This window comes from Sphaeramia orbicularis, chromosome 2, assembly GCF_902148855.1.
Source record: "Sphaeramia orbicularis chromosome 2, fSphaOr1.1, whole genome shotgun sequence".
Taxonomy (NCBI): domain Eukaryota; kingdom Metazoa; phylum Chordata; class Actinopteri; order Kurtiformes; family Apogonidae; genus Sphaeramia; species Sphaeramia orbicularis.
This window is the reverse complement of record NC_043958.1, coordinates 12,378,541-12,395,154: the sequence shown is the minus strand read 5'-3', so window position 1 is coordinate 12,395,154 and position 16,614 is coordinate 12,378,541. Positions and strand designations below refer to the sequence as shown.

Genomic DNA, 16,614 nt, shown 5'->3' with positions numbered 1-16,614 from the left:
GTAAAAAAACAAAATCCATGAATATACAAGACAACAGCTGTAGAATAGCTGTCCATTGTAGTGACAACTATGCATGAAAGGGTTAAAGTCTAATAATGATAGTGAAAAGCAACTGATTTCCACTCAAACATGTTAGTGCAGATCAGGTTTATGAAAAACAGCAAAGTTACAGTAACGGTATGAACGACAGTGTTTGGGGTGATGCATGAGCGTCCACTGTTGGCTGGGATGATGCATGAGCGTCCACTGTCAGCTGGGATGGAATTAAAACAACAAAACCCATGAATGTACAAGAGAACAGCTGGAGAATAACTGTCCACTGGAGTGACCTCTGTGCATGAAAGGGTTAAGTTTAAGCCACAAAGGCAGCAAGCCAACTGGCTCATCACTGCTGCCCAAGTGTGTCAAAAAAAGACTGCACTGTGTAAGAAGACATGTTTAGTATGGAGAGCTTGTAATTCAACTCCAGCTAGGTTTATGATCGTCACAAGTGAAACTGAAAATCCACTTCTCTCTTGTAAGTCCAGTAAAAATGAACACGAAGGCTGATGAATCTAATATATTTCGGTTAAGACTCAGCAGAACCAGGACGCTTCTTAAAGCATTATTTCCTAAATGCACCATTTAATAAAATCATATTTCTGATCATTTTATAAAAGCCAGATCACTCTGTACTTATCCTTTGGAGATATCTCTGTGGCATTGGTGGACGGTCTGGAAATCAGGTTTTGCAGGTTTTCACCATAAAGTCTTCTTCCAAACGGGATCAACTTGCAAAATGATTTGACAGATAAGTCTTTCATTTCTTCTCACTGACGTAACAAAATTAACTGAGAAAGTTGCGCGTAAGACAAAAACATTAATCTCTGAAACATTCCAGTATAAGACACCCAATGTGTTTATTGACTTGTTAATACCTACAAGTGCAGTGCAAACCTCTGCATCAGAAATGTTGGCAGAGTGTTCAATAAAAATAAAAACAGCAGATTTGGTGGAGATGTAAACCTGGGTATCATCGGCGTAGCAGTGGAAATGTGTAAATATGTGGTTGCGTTCAAAAAAAAAAATTTCATCTAGACATGAGGTTTCAGGTGTTTAATTCCAGACAAACAAACAGCTCAAATAAATAGGTTTGGCATGATTATAATGACTAACTACTGTACTCATCATCATCAGCATTACACTGGAACGAACAACACCTTCACATGAGTCACCTTGAGTTAAATACATATGTTGGAGTCACAGATGGACAGAGGAGCGTATACTGCAGCTCACATCAGTGCGGTTTGCGAATACAGCCAGAGACTGCACACAGACATCTTTAGAAACAGTCTATGGACATACACCCATCAACTGTTGAGTTACAAGTCAGAAGAGGAGGGTTTTTTTCTTCTCCAAAAAGGCACATCTTCTGACGATGAGGAGGTTTTTATTTATCTTCAGAGTGGTCATTTTGGTCAAGTAAAAAATAACAAAACAAAGCCAGTGGTTCATAAAAACAGCATCACAAATACAAAATTAAGAAATCACTCTAAGCTGCATATTCACACTGTAAAAATCATAAAAAAAAACAAATATTTCCAGTGTTGTATTGCTTATACTTTGGTCTAGAAACAGAAAATGCATCATAGTGTCTGTACATGTTGTTATATAACGCCTTTTTTTTTTTTTTTGGAAATAAAGTGTTATATTCACATGACTTTTTCCTTTAGGGTGGTTATATTAGCTCTGATCACTTTTAATAAAATTGCATTGGCTGCTGCAATAACCCATGATAATAAATTCTACATCTTGCATACATGACTATATTAAATCTATTAAATCGTCTTTTACTGAACTGGTTTGAGACTGAAGGTTCAGATCATAAAGGGTTCATTGATCTAAACTATTGACTTTTTCAACAGTTAAATTTCAGTCTAAACTGAATATATTTTGTTGTGTCTTATATGAACATTTAAGATGTGTATGACAGATTTTAGTGTTTTGGTGGAACTTTACAAAGCACATGATGTTCATTTTTGACACATCAGTAACGTCGGGCTGTGAGCTTTAACACCCTGATGGTTGAGTTCATTCCTGAGTAAGATGACTTCCAGCTTCTCTGTCAAATGAGACAAGAATTTAGATTTGACAAGCTCAACTAATGAGATATCTAATCTCTTTAAAATGGAAATATGTTTTTTTTCCCTCATTTCTGTCACTATACTGTTATGATGTTGGATGTTTGTATTAAACTTGGTAAAAGCTTCAGATCCTGAGGTGTTTTAAAGTAATCCCTGTCAAACAAAGCTCAGGCTTCAGCTTTTCTGGACGCTTCAGTACTTCTGGTAATTATATACATTTACATCTTATGATGAAAAGGATAAATCCACTGTTGTGTACTGCAGTTATCCTGAAAATGTCAACTCAAATATTAGCCAATCTGCGACGTCCTGTTCATGTCATGTCATCCTCTCTCATGTTCCAGATCAGAGTCTGGCCTCAATAAGTACGAATGCTTTAAAGTAAACTGGGGATTTTTAAAAAGTACACTGGAAAAAAATCAAAATCTTACCAAGTTTATTTTTCTCATTTCTAGTCAAAATGTCTCATCACACTTAAAATAAGACATAATCACCTAAAGAGTGACTTTTCAGTGAGATAAAAAACTTTTTTTTTGCTTGATTCAAGATTTTTTTTTTTTTTTTTTTGTTAATTCAAGTAAAAACATCTGCCAATGGAACTAGTGATAATTATCTTGGTAAAATTTCTTGAAATGAGATTTTCAAGCTCTGTTGTCTAAAAATAAGTTCTTATATCTCAGTGAAAAGTTACTCTTTAGGTGATTATGTCTTATTTTAAGTGTGATGAGATATTTTGTCTAGAAATGAGAAAAATACACTTGGTAAGATTTTGATTTTTTCCAGTGTAATGAGGGGACAAAAGTGAAATTCTTCAAATATATGGTGTCGTAGGTAGAGCTGAGCAGTGTTCATGGGGGCTGTCCATACCAGCAACAACAATAACCCTCATGATCAACTTTCTATTTTTTTTTTTTTCTTGCTTAACTACAGTGTGAGTTTGATGGATAAAAATTATTCCATAGTGTGGATGCTAACATCATTGCAGGTAATGATTACTGTCCTTAGTGTGGATGGACCATTAGAGGCTTTAAACTGAAGATTCTGCAAAACTACATTAAATGAAAATATGGAACTTTAAATGTGCATAAAATGCTCTTGATGTACAAACTGACACATCTCTTGCAGAACTTCCTCATAGTTGGTCCTTTAGACTTGACATAATTATGATAATTTAAGGTCATAAGAAATCTACATATCCCATAATGCAATACACAGGTCTTTTGACACATACAATAATATATAGGTCAGTCAAAAATGCTTCAAGAGACACTGAGAACATCCTGAAAAACTCTGAGGTCACTTACAGTAATAAGTGCTGGTAAATTTAGGTCAAATGTGGTGGCTGAGCACGCTAACTGCACAACAACCACAATGCAAGGAAATACCTTACTGAGAACTGCAACAAAACTGCAGCAGGAAAGGAATGTGTAAAAATGTATCTTCATGCATCAGGCCAGTCAGGAAACCGTGTCCTGTCAGCGGTGACGTTTCATACTTAATGCAAAGAAGCACAAGGAGGCAGGAAACACAGGGAGGGATGTGGTCATGCCTACCAGCTAGTTTGGCTTCACAGTTTTACGGTCAGGTGGCATTGCTTTGCTGGTGGCTTTTGGTCCGGAGTGGGGTACGGAGCTCACTGGAAGGTCAAAGGTCAAAGCAGGGGGAGACAGTGAAGATGCTGGCAGCTTCTGTCCACATGAACTGGTCATTTAAAGCCCACTGATCGTCTAAAACAGGTCATGAACTGCTCTGGTCCAGACAGTGAGCTCAGAGATTAGTCTCGTCCCAGGTGGGGTCGTTCATGTTTTTCAGGACCCTCCTGATGATCCTCTCCAACTCCTTCCTTGCTCGCTGCTCCTCCTCCAGAGTCCTCTTCATCCTCTTGTTGTCCTAGAAAAAGAAAGGAAGGGAAAGAACAGTGAAAGAGAGTGTCCATAAAATCCTCCCTGGTAGTGGTATTAAGTTGCAGATGTTCAAGTAGGGCATCACATTTTTCTTTTTTTTTTTCCAAGATCTTTTTATTGAAGTTTTCTCAGTATAACACAAGTGCAGTGCTTAATGGTCCTTACAGAAATCTTAAGTAAGCATACGTGTAAATCAATCGAAGCTAGCACCATAGAAGAAAAAAACAAAAAAACTAAGCAAAACAGAGCAAACAACAGACTGTACATAAAATAATCCCTCCTCAGTCATTGCCAGTGCACTAGACACAGTAAAGGATCACTATCACAACAGAAACCTGTGCTAGGAGTAAGTGCGGTGTGTGCAGCGTAGTTAAACTGCAAATAAACGTCAAGCATTCACAGGGTCTGGAATGTTTTTAGGAAGGGACCCCACACTGTCTGGAGTTTCCCATTTGATTGCTGAAATGAGTATCTAATTTTCTCCAGTCATAAGCAGGACATAATATCTTTTAACCACTGTGCATGAGTTGGAGGGGCGTCACATTTCTGATGGCTTTTATTCTTTTGTTCAGACCTAATGTGTTTTTGGACAGCTCTAAGTACATCCATTCACACCTGGCATTACCATATACAGTCATGGAAAAAATTATTAGACCATCAAAAGTCATCTAAAACAATGGTCATGCAATCAAGTACTAACTCCTGTGTGTATCATGTGACTCAAACAGACAGAAAAGAAAACATGGAATGTCTAAAAGCACTGTTTTTGGCAGTACAGTGCCATAGATATTGATGTAAGAACTGAAGGGATTTTGGTTATTATCAAGAAAACATGGAAAATGGCTACATATCAGCTACATATCAGAATGTATATTTACATGTATCTCAAGTAATCTCACCTCCCCACTCTGTATACAATGTGCAAATTAATAAGCTCATTTAATACCCAAAAACATAGCATTAGATTTAATTTAACTCGTGATTACAACACATGAACCAGCAGACATGAGCTAAGTCAGCTAACGTGCATTTGTACATGTCTCAAAGTGTATAGAGTTAAAGTCTAGAGGAAGTGAATGAAAGATGAATGGTTAGATTTCACATTTAATCACAAGGAAAATAAACAGTTTGTAAGCCGTATGCATTCTTGAAGTGATAATTGTAGAGTCATCTTGAGATACAGTATGTTTAGGTAAACACACTGAACAGAGACAGCTGACAGATTCCAGTACATATAGTTTTTAGGCAAATCACTGTGTTGATCAAAATCTTGATATTGATTTGACTAATACTAGACTGAAATGATAACTCTAAAACTAAATAGCAGTGCAGGCAAATGACTATCACTAAATAACATGACAGTAGTATGAACCACTGGTGAAAAAGCTCTGTGGACTTTTAAGATTCTCCGTCTTCTATCAGACACTGTAATGTGATCCAGTTGGCAGATGAATGAGGATGTATTTCTGCTAAAACAGACGACATCAGCTGAGTAGGCGTCTCTTCAGTGTGGCCATATGTGCCTCAAACCACCTCTGAATCAAGTGTGATTATATCCTAATGTGTGTTCACACCCAGCATTAGAGTGGTCCGAAAAATGATGAAAAACGCATGTTAATGTCCACAAAATACATTTACAAAAGTACTCTAATGAAGTACAAATCTGAGGTACTTTACTGAAGTGTTTCCATTTTATGCAGCTTTATATACATAGTATGGTGTTAGCACTTTTATTGAAGTAATGGACCTGAATTGGACTCCTGCTAGTTTCTAAATGTAGTTGATGTTTTAAATGTTGTGCATTTCAACAAAAATCAGGCAAAATCAGATCTGCTTTGAGGATTTACACAATTTAAATTACAAGAGAACCAGCAAATTCACTGAAAAACATTTAAGTGGGAATAGGGCTGCACAATTAAGCAATTTTAAATTGAAGTTGAATTTTTAAATTAGGACAGTTTTTAAAAAAGGGTAACCGTCAAATCGATTTCATCTCTCTTGTGTCTCAGGGCCACGCGCCTCTGGGCTACTGTAGGCTCCTCCTCCTAACTGTGAGAGTGGTCTTTCACAGAATTCTGTGTAATGACCATGGGCCCTAAATGTGTGATGGCATCTCGTAATTGCTGAAAATTCCATGATGGGTCCACAGAAGTGATACCAATGTAAGCTGTGGCCCATGCACAGGTCCCCCAATTTCAAAATAACTGCATGGGGATCACTCATCTTACGTGGTCCACGCACGCATACATGACTGATGCCTGTCACTGACTTACATTGATAAGTCTGCACACGAAAATGACATGCCGACTTCTGTAGTCTTTTGTAGTTTTACCCAAAAATCAAAATCAAAAATTGAGTTTTTAGAGGACAAAATCAGGATTTTATTTTTGGCCAAAATCGTGCAGCCCTACTGGGGGACAATCTCAACGTATAGGTTGGATGAAAACTGTTCATTCAGTAGAAAAATGGTTGAATGCAGCTGAAGCCACAGAAATACATTTGTTTGTCACATATAGAGAAACACTCGCCTTTCATTTGTACATTAGTAAACCAAAATGACATGAAGTCAGACTCACCTGTTTAAGTTCCTGGACTTCATCTTTCAGGCTGTACACAGTGTCCACCAGACTCCTGCACACACAAAACACTGATTTCAAATACGAGTGGCGACTGCTTTGTACTGTAGATCCAGAACACATGAGTATTTGGAATTACAGACTGATTATCTCTGTGGTTAACTGCATTTTGATTTACTGTTTTCTCTGAAGATAACTGCCTATACCTCAATCTAACCCATCCATCCCTAAAAACACCATTTGATCATTTAATAAACATTACATAACATGAATAAAGTTCATATGTTTTCAGAGCAGAAATGTTACCTCTGAACAGGCCACAGCAACAACACTGTGTCTAGCACCTCATCAGGCTGATGCTCACCTCTCCTCCACTACAGTCTGTCCGTTGCTTCTGGTTTCCTCCACGATGATCTTCTCCTCCTCTGGAAATAACATGTGTACGTCCTTCCTGCTGGAGCCTGAACAACAGAGTGCGTTATTCATCCAGAGCTGCACATTCAATATCAGTGTTGTTGGATAATAATTGACCTATCACATTAAAACATTACAGATGATAAACACAAGGTTCAATTAGGGAATATGCATTTTCTATAATAAAATGTCTAATTACATTTTTTTGTAATTTAATGAAGCAGTTTTTTGCTCTGAACCGAGGTTTGTTTCCTTTAATAGAGGTGGGCAAGTTACCCAGCAAAACTGTACATTCACCAAATTCATCTGTCATCAGTCCTCATAGAAAAAAGACCAAAAGGATAAGGATGTATATCAAACATGTGACTGACAGATCAGGTGAGTATAACCCTTATATATTTGCAAAGAGCCACACACAGTGGGATGCTCTGGGTTGCTCCAATGCAGTGTGATAGCTTCTGAACAGAATGTGACACTTTATGGTATCATTTAATAGCTGACAGTATAGGAAAAGAAGGAAATTAGAGGACAGAGGAGTAGCATGCAGCAAGAGTCCCCAAAAGTTCCTGGTCAGTAAATTAACAGTGAGGACACCAACACTGTTTGTTTTTTAAATGCCGGTCCTATTTTATACTTTATTTGTTGGTCGTTATATAGCTTGGAATCTGGTAAACACTTTGTTTGCATGCAGTGAAACACAAACACAGTTACATATGCTACGAGGTATTTTCTCATGAACCTAAATGAATACGAATGCACAAACTGCATTGACAAAAACACTACCTAAACACACAGACAGACAACAGGGGGAAGGTTTGGGGGATGTGAGGGCATATCCTGCAGGTCTACATCTAGTTTAAGGTCCCGCTTGGGCTGACTGTCTGTGGTTCACAACACCGATATCTTACGAGAGAATGAGGCGGTCCTGTAACTATGAGCAGTCCAGATACTGTCATAATCCGAGTCCTCTGACTGGTCCGAACAGGGCAGGTTGCCGGGTAACCCAGCGACAGTGAGGCTGGTGTCAGCAAGCACATGGTTGTGCATGAGGTCAGTTCCTTGCCAGGCTGCACCGTAAAGTAACCAGCAACAGATGGAGTTCGGAACAAACCAAACGAAAAGTTGAGGGTGAAGGGTGTAACACAAAGGCGGGGATGTGGGATGTTGTTTGTAAAACCATAATAAAAAGTTGAATATATTATTATATGTATAATACATATAATTATAATAGTAATAGAACAAAATATATAATTATATTAGTTGCAACAGAAAAAAATAACAGGTGAAAATAAATAAGGTAGGTCAGAGAGTGTTTTGTAAAACAGGTAAAAAGGTGGAAAAAAGAAGCAGGTGAACATGAGGAGGGATTAAAGATTAGCAAATGAAGGGATAACATTAAAAGACAAGAGAGAAAAAAACACTGTTAGAGCTAAAAGAAGATAACAAACAGTGGTTATCAATAAGAACCAACAGAGAGCAGAGTGTGAGTATTTTGTTTTTTTGGTTTGTACGTGGACTCACTGGAGTTAAGAGTCTGTCGTGTCTTTGCGCTGGTACAATACGCCTCAATCACTTTGAGAATCTGAGCGTCCTCCTCCAGAGCAGCTGTACCTGAAACACAAGGACAGGACAGACGATGGAACTGATGGCATGTCTTCATTAATTCATTCACCTAAAAAAAAGAAAACTCAGTCCATTTTTGTTCTTTTCTAAATGCTTTAGTGTCATTGTTAAAGTTAAAGTAACATATAGTGTGGTTTTTAACTGCAAGGTTGGAAAAGTACTCACTTTTTCTGGTAGAGAAATCTTCTTCTGAAGGTTTCCTCTCTGGTTTCCTCTTGGGGAGCAGCTTCTTCATATTTTTAGGACTCTTGCTCATATCCTGCACAAAAAAAAGACAATATATGTATAGAAGAATTTGTTTCTAGTGAAAACACATGCATATTGAACACGGAGACACTGGACCTTGTGCAAAAAAAAAAACATGTAACACAATTTCTTTTCTTTTTGTTTTTTAATAGTACATACTCTGTTATTTTATTAGTACCCATAGGTTTGTGGGTTTTTTTGCTCAGTTTCTCTAGGTGAGAGAACATTTTACGAATAGTTGAGTGCATTTTACCAAGACAAGAGAAAAACATCACAGCCCAGGAAGTATTTGTTCAATGCACTGAAATACATGTATTAAATTTTAGGAAAAGTAACACATAATACAATTTAATTCAGATTATTCTATGCTTTAGAGGAATTTCTATGACTGATTATTAAATTTGCAATTGAAAAATCAGAAATAATTAAAAATAACAAAAATAAATAATTTAATCTTTGGGGCACAGTGAAATAAATATTTTTCACTTTAACTTGTCATCCTTCAGTATTGATTTTGTCATGATAGCCCATAAATACATAAAAAAAAAGGGGGGGGGGGGGATCCTTGCGGATTTCCTTGGAATGGAAAGGAAAAGAAAATATGGTCCTCTGTCTTGCACTGAATAAATAATTTTAAAAAAATTCTGAGCATAATAGGCAGACAGACACCAATACTGACACTCAAAGATGTTTCCTTTGTTTGATTTGATTTCACCGCTACTAAATAGATAGATAGATAGATAGATAGATAGATAGATAGATAGATAGATAGATAGATAGATAGATAGATAGATAGATAGATAGATAGATAGATAGATAGATAGATAGACTTTATTTATCCCAAAGTCCTTTTTCTTACTGCTCTATGGTGTTTAGTGGGTGTAACATATGCTGATCGGCCACGCCCATCTTATTTATTCATTCATCACATCTGGGTAAGAGCAGATTTAGACTCTAAGAACATCCCAAGTTGATTCTTCTAATATATTCATTTTTTTTTTTTTTTAAATGTGAGAGATATTTTAAGACAAAGTTGCAGCCCATTCTGTCTTTAATGTGAATGTAAATACGTCTGTGTCCACTACCTCCTTGTAGCAGAGAGCAGCAGAGGGCCTGAGCGGAGGTGCAGGGCGGAGGCAGCTCAAGCTCCAGGGCTTGGGGGTGCTCGGTGGTTCCAGAGGCCCCCACATAGGGCTGCTGCCGTGGGCCGTTCCATATGAAGACAGATGGGGGAGCGTGTGGTAGGTTTGTGCACCGTTACCTCCACGAGAGTCTGAGTGTCTTGACGGAGTGACAGGGTGGGATGGCAACTACGAGGAGAATGAGGTTAAAGAAGAGGCGTGAGGGTAAAAGAAAGAGATGAGAAGGAAACAGGGAGACTTACTGTGTGGCAGATAGACTGAGGTTTGTGGGAGTGAGCATGTGCAGCCGGAGTGTGTGTGTATTTGGTGAGAAGGTCCAGCCAGTCCTGCAGCTCCTGTTGGCTGTTACACGCCACCTGCATGCGCTCACACTGACCACCTGCACACAAACACACCAGCAAACTAAGAAACTCCAATTTCAGTGCAATTTCACTAATCCAGCCCCTGGTAAGTTTGCATTTCTTCAATAATGTAAAGAAACATTTGCTGATTGTTTCTGATTGAATATATTTCCAAATAATTATTCAGTTACTTGCTGCAGCTCCACTTTGGCAGTTGGCATTTATTACACCGGCCCCTGAAGGGGAGGCAAGGGGTATTGTTTTTGGTTCGGTTTGTTCCTTTGTTTGTTTGTTAACACTTTAGCAGCAAAACAATTGGTTGAATTCATACCAAACTGAGTTTAAAGATTGCCAGTGACCCAGAATTGATGTGATTACATTTTGGGAAAAGTAGGTCAAAGTTAAAATTTTTTATGAATTTTTTTAACTTCATAAAGGGCCAGAGTTTGTTGTGCCTGGCACCACTTGTTGTTATTGCACTGGCTTTAGTACTGCCCTCTTGATAAATTGGCACTGTTTACACTGTGCACACTATTACATGTATGTTTACATTGTTACAATGTTATATTTGCACATTTTATCGTACTTTTATATTCTTAACTAAACCCTTTCATCCAGTATATCTCTAATTTGCACATATTTCAGTTGCACACTATTTTATATCTTATATTTTTCTAATATATGTCTATATCTTATTGTTACTTGGATGTAAGTGTACTGTCGCTGGCAGAGACCACCTGCAATTTCGTTGCACAACTTGTGTAATGACAATAAAGCCTATTGTATTGTATTGTATTGTATTGTATTCTATTCTATTCTACTCTATTTTAATTTTTATGTTTATTATAAGTATTAATTAGTATTACTAAGTGCAAGGATTGATGTACAAACCAAACCAAAAATAATTAATTCATTCATTCATTCTATTCTATTCTATTCTTTTCTATTCTTGGCCTGGGCTATCATGAAGATGGGACTTTTACTTTGATAAAGACAGAATCAAACTGACAAGGCTCATTTTTAGAGAAAAATTACACGACATAAAATCAGACAGCACTCTTCTTTGGTGAAAGTCAAAATGGCCCCAGCTGAAGGGACAAAAGCTCACCAGATATTTCAAAAGCATTCCTCAGGTTTTCTCCATCTTCTATTCTGGAGATAAGCATTCCTGACAGCGGCACCCTTCCCTACAGACATACAAAGTCAACTCATGTAAACTACTGTAGGTGGACGTATCTACTGTCTCCAAATACAGCATTTTCTTTGCAGCGTACCTGATAGATGAACCCGCTCATCCTCAGACTGGCAGAGAGCATGAGCAGAGTGTGAGGGAAGAGGACGAGGTAGCGCTCATTCGACTCCTAAGAGACAAATGACTTTTTACTTGTCAACTCTTCAATAATTTCTGAAACTTAACGTGTACATTAGGGTGACCTCCAAAGGACTCCACAGTTAACTAAAGATTTCTAGTGTGCAAAATGACTTCCTACAACCTGCAAATATGTGAGAAAAGGTATTATATATGTTTACCTGACAGTTCTGTGTGTGAACGGTGGCCTGCGACATGTGGAGAACAGGGCCGAGGGTTCTGATGTCATCACCTTCCCAGTTTCTGATTGGCTCGGTCAAAATCTGCAACTCCAGGTCTTTTTTCTTTCTCACCTCCAGACACCGAGTCTGAATGTAAACACACACAGATGTACAGAGAGATTATAAAGTGTACGGAAACTTCTGTATGCTTTTTGCAAGATGCTTGGTATGAATACATGTAAATGATGCTTTACCACAAACTTCTTATAACATTGCATGAAGAATTATTTGTTTATCTTAGATTTGCAAAATGCCAGGAGAATTTTTTGAATGTACTTCACATTTGTTTTTAACTTACTGCAAGGTTTTTGAAGGCTGTCATGGAGGAATGGAGGTCAGCTCTGTCAGGGTGTTGATCCTAAGATGAAGAAAATGCAAAACATGTTTAATTCACTGTTACAACTCAACATCATTGCTTGGGCTGGCACCCATAAAACTAAACTTGAGCTTATTCTTCATCTTCAAAAGTGAGCCTTGAATCAAGATGTTATCATCCTGCCTTTGACTAAGATTTTTATCTACAGCCTTATTTTTGGAGGTGGACATTATCTGTTTGTTGTGATTGTTTTTGTTTTCTTTAATTTCCATCCTATGTTGCCTGTGGAGGTTTGTGGGAGAACACATACAGCTGTGAAAAATGGAAAAGAAACCAACTGAACTGTATTTAAATGTATATATTGTCTTGTATTACAAAAAAGAAAATCCAATAAAAACTAAGTAAAAAAAAAAAGGCAAGCTTTGAGAATAATATTCTGTGTAGATCATAGACACTCTCAGCCCCTGTTTGCTAAAGCAGGTGTTCTTTGTGTTTACCAGGTTAATCGTTTCCATACTGGGCAATTTGTTTATGGCTCTGTTAAAAAGCTACTGCCTCAACATTTCAATAACATTTTTTCCTTTAACACTGAAATCCACAAGTATTCAACTTGTAGTAGCCATCTTATGAGAGCACCCTTTGCTCATACCAGTCAGACTCAGTTCAGTGTTCTATACAGAGGAAACAAAATATGGAAGAATCTGCCAACTCTTCTAATGGAGCTTCCTCAAATTCAGTTTAAAAAAGCTGTAGAAACTCTGTTCCTAAGTGACTGTAATTTTCCACATGGGATACATTTCTAAGCTTAGCATATCGTGAAATTTTTCTGCAGCTTGCAAATATTTTTCTATATATTTAATTGCAGTTGCAAATAATCTTTGAAATCTGGAGGTTGCCACTTGTTAAGCCCTTTGAGGGTTTTTAATAACCATCCATCACAATTTTTACCCAACATGTATTTATGTGTATGTTTTTAATGATGTGAAAATTAAATAAATAAAATAAAATAAAAATCATTACATGAACAGGTCAAATAAATAAATAAATAAATAAAATTTCCAAATGCAGAAACACAAGGGAAATCAACAGACACACAAACCTCCATGTGTCTGTCCAGCTCCTTCAGTAGTGTTGGGTATCGCTCCAGTCTGGTGAAGGGTTTACTCAGACTTGTGGTTAAAGTTAAGATCCCTGGACTGGACGCACCCTTTGACTCCATGTACTCCCCCAGCTCCTCACTGTGACACATAAAACTGTGAGTATGAGCTTTGGTTTGTGGTTCAAACTGATGCGTGGACAGTGTTTGTCTGAGTGTACCTGTGCTGGGTGAGTACACTGACGGCGTTTGGGTGATTGGAGCAGTACGCCACATAGATTATCTTCATCTGGGGCATGAGATTCAAGAAGAAGCCCCCGATCTTTTGCTGGCTCTCTGGGAGTCTACAAATAAAAATGACATAACAAGGTTACACTGGATAATGACAGCTACTGACATTTATTAAGAACAATGTTTAGGTTTCCAGGTTTGAAAGAGTCCTTTTAGCTGGTATTTGCAGAATATACAAGCATTTTTAACCCATAAAGACACAAACATCCACTGGAGACCAAAATCATCTACTGATCTACAGTGTGTGATACCTGTTGATCCACTAATCCTATTAATACATGTGAATAATTGTAAAATGCAGTTTGTCGTCTTTTCATGGTCATCAGATATGACCCATTTGGATGTTCAGAGGCTCCGTGGTGAACGTGGAAACACTGTTATCTTCTACAACACTGATTCACCAGTAAAACCCATGGAGTTGGATCAATGACGGTGGATGGAGAGACTCGGTTTATGTTCAGTTAATGATAGATTTTACTGAAAAAGTCACCTTTTCTTAAGTTTTCTCTGTTTTAGGTATAATAATCCTCAAATGTACTCTCAGTGTGATGATTGAAGTACATGATCAGTAAATTAAATATGGGAAAACACCTGATTTTCACTGAAAAAATGCATAATTGAGAGGATAATATTATGATAAATAGCGATACCAATTGATATCTTTGCTGAAAATGTGACCTAACTTCAGTTTTTTCTGCATTTATATAATAACCTTTGAATTTACTTGGCGTTTTCATGAACATTTGCAATAAATAAACATAGGAAAATACATAATTTACAGTAAAAAATGCAAAGTACAGAGGATAATATGAAAATAAATTTTTGGTAAATCACATCAGAAAAGTTAAATAGAGATAAACTGCGACAAAAGTAGTACTGGGTCTTTATGGGTTCATCATGTAAAGGTTAATTATGAAAAAGACTCCAGAAAATGAATTACTTGTGTAAAAAACCTTGAGTATAACCTGTAATGTACAGTATGGGAATGTGGGACTGTTCCTGTCTTCCTTGTCTATGATGGTTTTTGTGTGAAAACATAAGTAGTCAAGTAAACGTATGAATAGAATGTGGTTGTGTGACAAAGAGAGAGAATCCACCTTACACTCATCAGCATTCAACACATATACAGAATGTGATTTAAACAACAATGACCCTAGATATATTATACATTTAGTTATTATTCTACATGTTGGGTGTTTATTTGTGAATAAGTTGGACTTGTTTTCCAGGACACTAATAATACTTATCACTGCCACTAGATGGCTCTGTTTACACAGTAACAGTTACACAGGGCCTCAGTCAGATCATCTGCAGATGTGAATTCAGCTGCCTGGTCCACTCTGCTGTTGGAAATGGAGCTTGAAGATATGTCTCTGTGACTATGAGCGGACTGTGGTAGGGTGGATGGAATCTGACAAATTTAACACTCACTGAACGTAAGAATATTATGTCTGGCTGTATATAAATTTAACGAAGGTCCAGTAGTTGGGGTGGGGGGAGGGCAGTTGGATAGGAACTGAATACAACAGTTTTATGCTCAAGTTGCATGTTTCTTGTTATACATTTGAAAACTGAAAATAAAAAAGACCTTGATAAAAAAAAAAAAATTAATACTCATTGATATCCCAAAGACTGATTAACTGAGGCAAAATGAAGAATTTGTAATAAAATGTCGACCTCTTTTTAGGCTGCAGATAATTAATCTGAAGTTCTGCTTCGCTTCACTCAATAATTTTTCACGTTCCCTCATTCTGCTGTTCGTTCTTCATTATAAAGGATACACAGAGTCTGACACTGTCAGAATGTTTTCACATTCACATCTGTTTCTCTCAACCCACCTACAGTCTCACTTTAACATGTGCACCTACCAGCAGGATCTGTGAAATCACAAGTTTTCCAAGTGACATGTGGAAACCTGAAGCTATTTCTGCTAAGACACCAAAAATGTCTTTTAGGAAAGCAGGAGCATGTCTTCACCAATCATCAAAATTCACCAGTTTTTCTTATATTGTGGCTGGAGGCTATGTTTAATGTAATGTATCCCTGATCAGTTTAACATAAAAACCAGACAAGAGGTAAACTGACTTTGTGTGTTCCTCCAAAGACTGGACCAACATTTGCTGGAAGGTAGAGATCTCCTCCAGATTTCCCTGAATGTGGCCGATGTCAGAGCTGCTGAGTCTGCAGAGAAGAAGACAGGAGTCATTCATAATTCATGTTTACTCTTTCTATATATTCAGTAAATACATACACGTCAACATGTTACAAAGGCTTATTTGTCTCTGCTATTTGTTCTACAGATTTATTGCTGATGTATGCCAAAATAACTCTTAAAACTGTAGGGTGTAACAATATACAAAACAGCAAAGACCTGTTATTAGTGTTTATCCAAGGAGGGAATTCATTACATAACATAAAATGCATCATATATTTGTTTCATTACTTACATTGTTACATACTAGGTAATTTTTTTTTTCTTTTTTTCTTTCGTATCACTGGTGGATATTTTATGTAATTTAAATGTAGTTCTCTTGTACAAAGGCTATTAGCACTATTATATGTGCTATACTCCGTTGCATAATAAATAGATACTACTGTTGGCTTTGTTGACAACAGCATAAAAGTGCAAAACGTGTAATATACACACTGTTTCTTTGTTTTATCTAAAACAAGAGTAATACGTATTTTGTGTTCAGTATTTTTATTGTTTTTCAAAACAGCCACATAGCTTACAGGAATACAAAAGAGAAAAGAAATGAATAGATACAAAAGAAAGACAGAAAAAAAAAATTAAGTAAAATAAAATAGGGCGTACAACTCAAGATGATACATGATGGTACATGATGTTATATTACTAGTAAACTGGCTGGATTTCACATAGATTCCTACAAAAAACAAAGAGGTGAGTGGCATATTATCCTCCTGAGACCCAGCAATGCATTTTTGTCCTCT

General features: G+C 37.1%; 1 protein-coding gene across 3 annotated transcripts in view; it reads right to left on the bottom strand.

Moving 5' to 3' along the window:
• Positions 1–2,981: 2,981 nt before the first annotated feature.
• The window catches only part of arhgef7b (Rho guanine nucleotide exchange factor (GEF) 7b), a 35,615-nt gene continuing 21,982 nt past the window's right edge, over positions 2,982–16,614 (bottom strand). For 2 of the 3 annotated variants that reach the window (XM_030152435.1, XM_030152448.1), the window contains 15 exons: positions 15,748–15,843; positions 13,593–13,715; positions 13,375–13,513; positions 12,258–12,317; positions 11,900–12,046; positions 11,644–11,730; positions 11,478–11,556; positions 10,271–10,407; positions 9,972–10,196; positions 8,806–8,899; positions 8,539–8,628; positions 7,926–8,084; positions 6,968–7,064; positions 6,604–6,658; positions 2,982–4,013 (listed from right to left, as the gene is read on the bottom strand). In XM_030152435.1, the coding sequence (XP_030008295.1) occupies positions 3,891–4,013; positions 6,604–6,658; positions 6,968–7,064; positions 7,926–8,084; positions 8,539–8,628; positions 8,806–8,899; positions 9,972–10,196; positions 10,271–10,407; positions 11,478–11,556; positions 11,644–11,730; positions 11,900–12,046; positions 12,258–12,317; positions 13,375–13,513; positions 13,593–13,715; positions 15,748–15,843 (1,711 nt within the window). In that variant the 3' untranslated portion in view covers positions 2,982–3,890. The remainder of the gene's footprint in view (positions 4,014–6,603; positions 6,659–6,967; positions 7,065–7,925; positions 8,085–8,538; positions 8,629–8,805; positions 8,900–9,971; positions 10,197–10,270; positions 10,408–11,477; positions 11,557–11,643; positions 11,731–11,899; positions 12,047–12,257; positions 12,318–13,374; positions 13,514–13,592; positions 13,716–15,747; positions 15,844–16,614) is intronic. The other variant, XM_030152439.1, reaches the window with a different exon arrangement.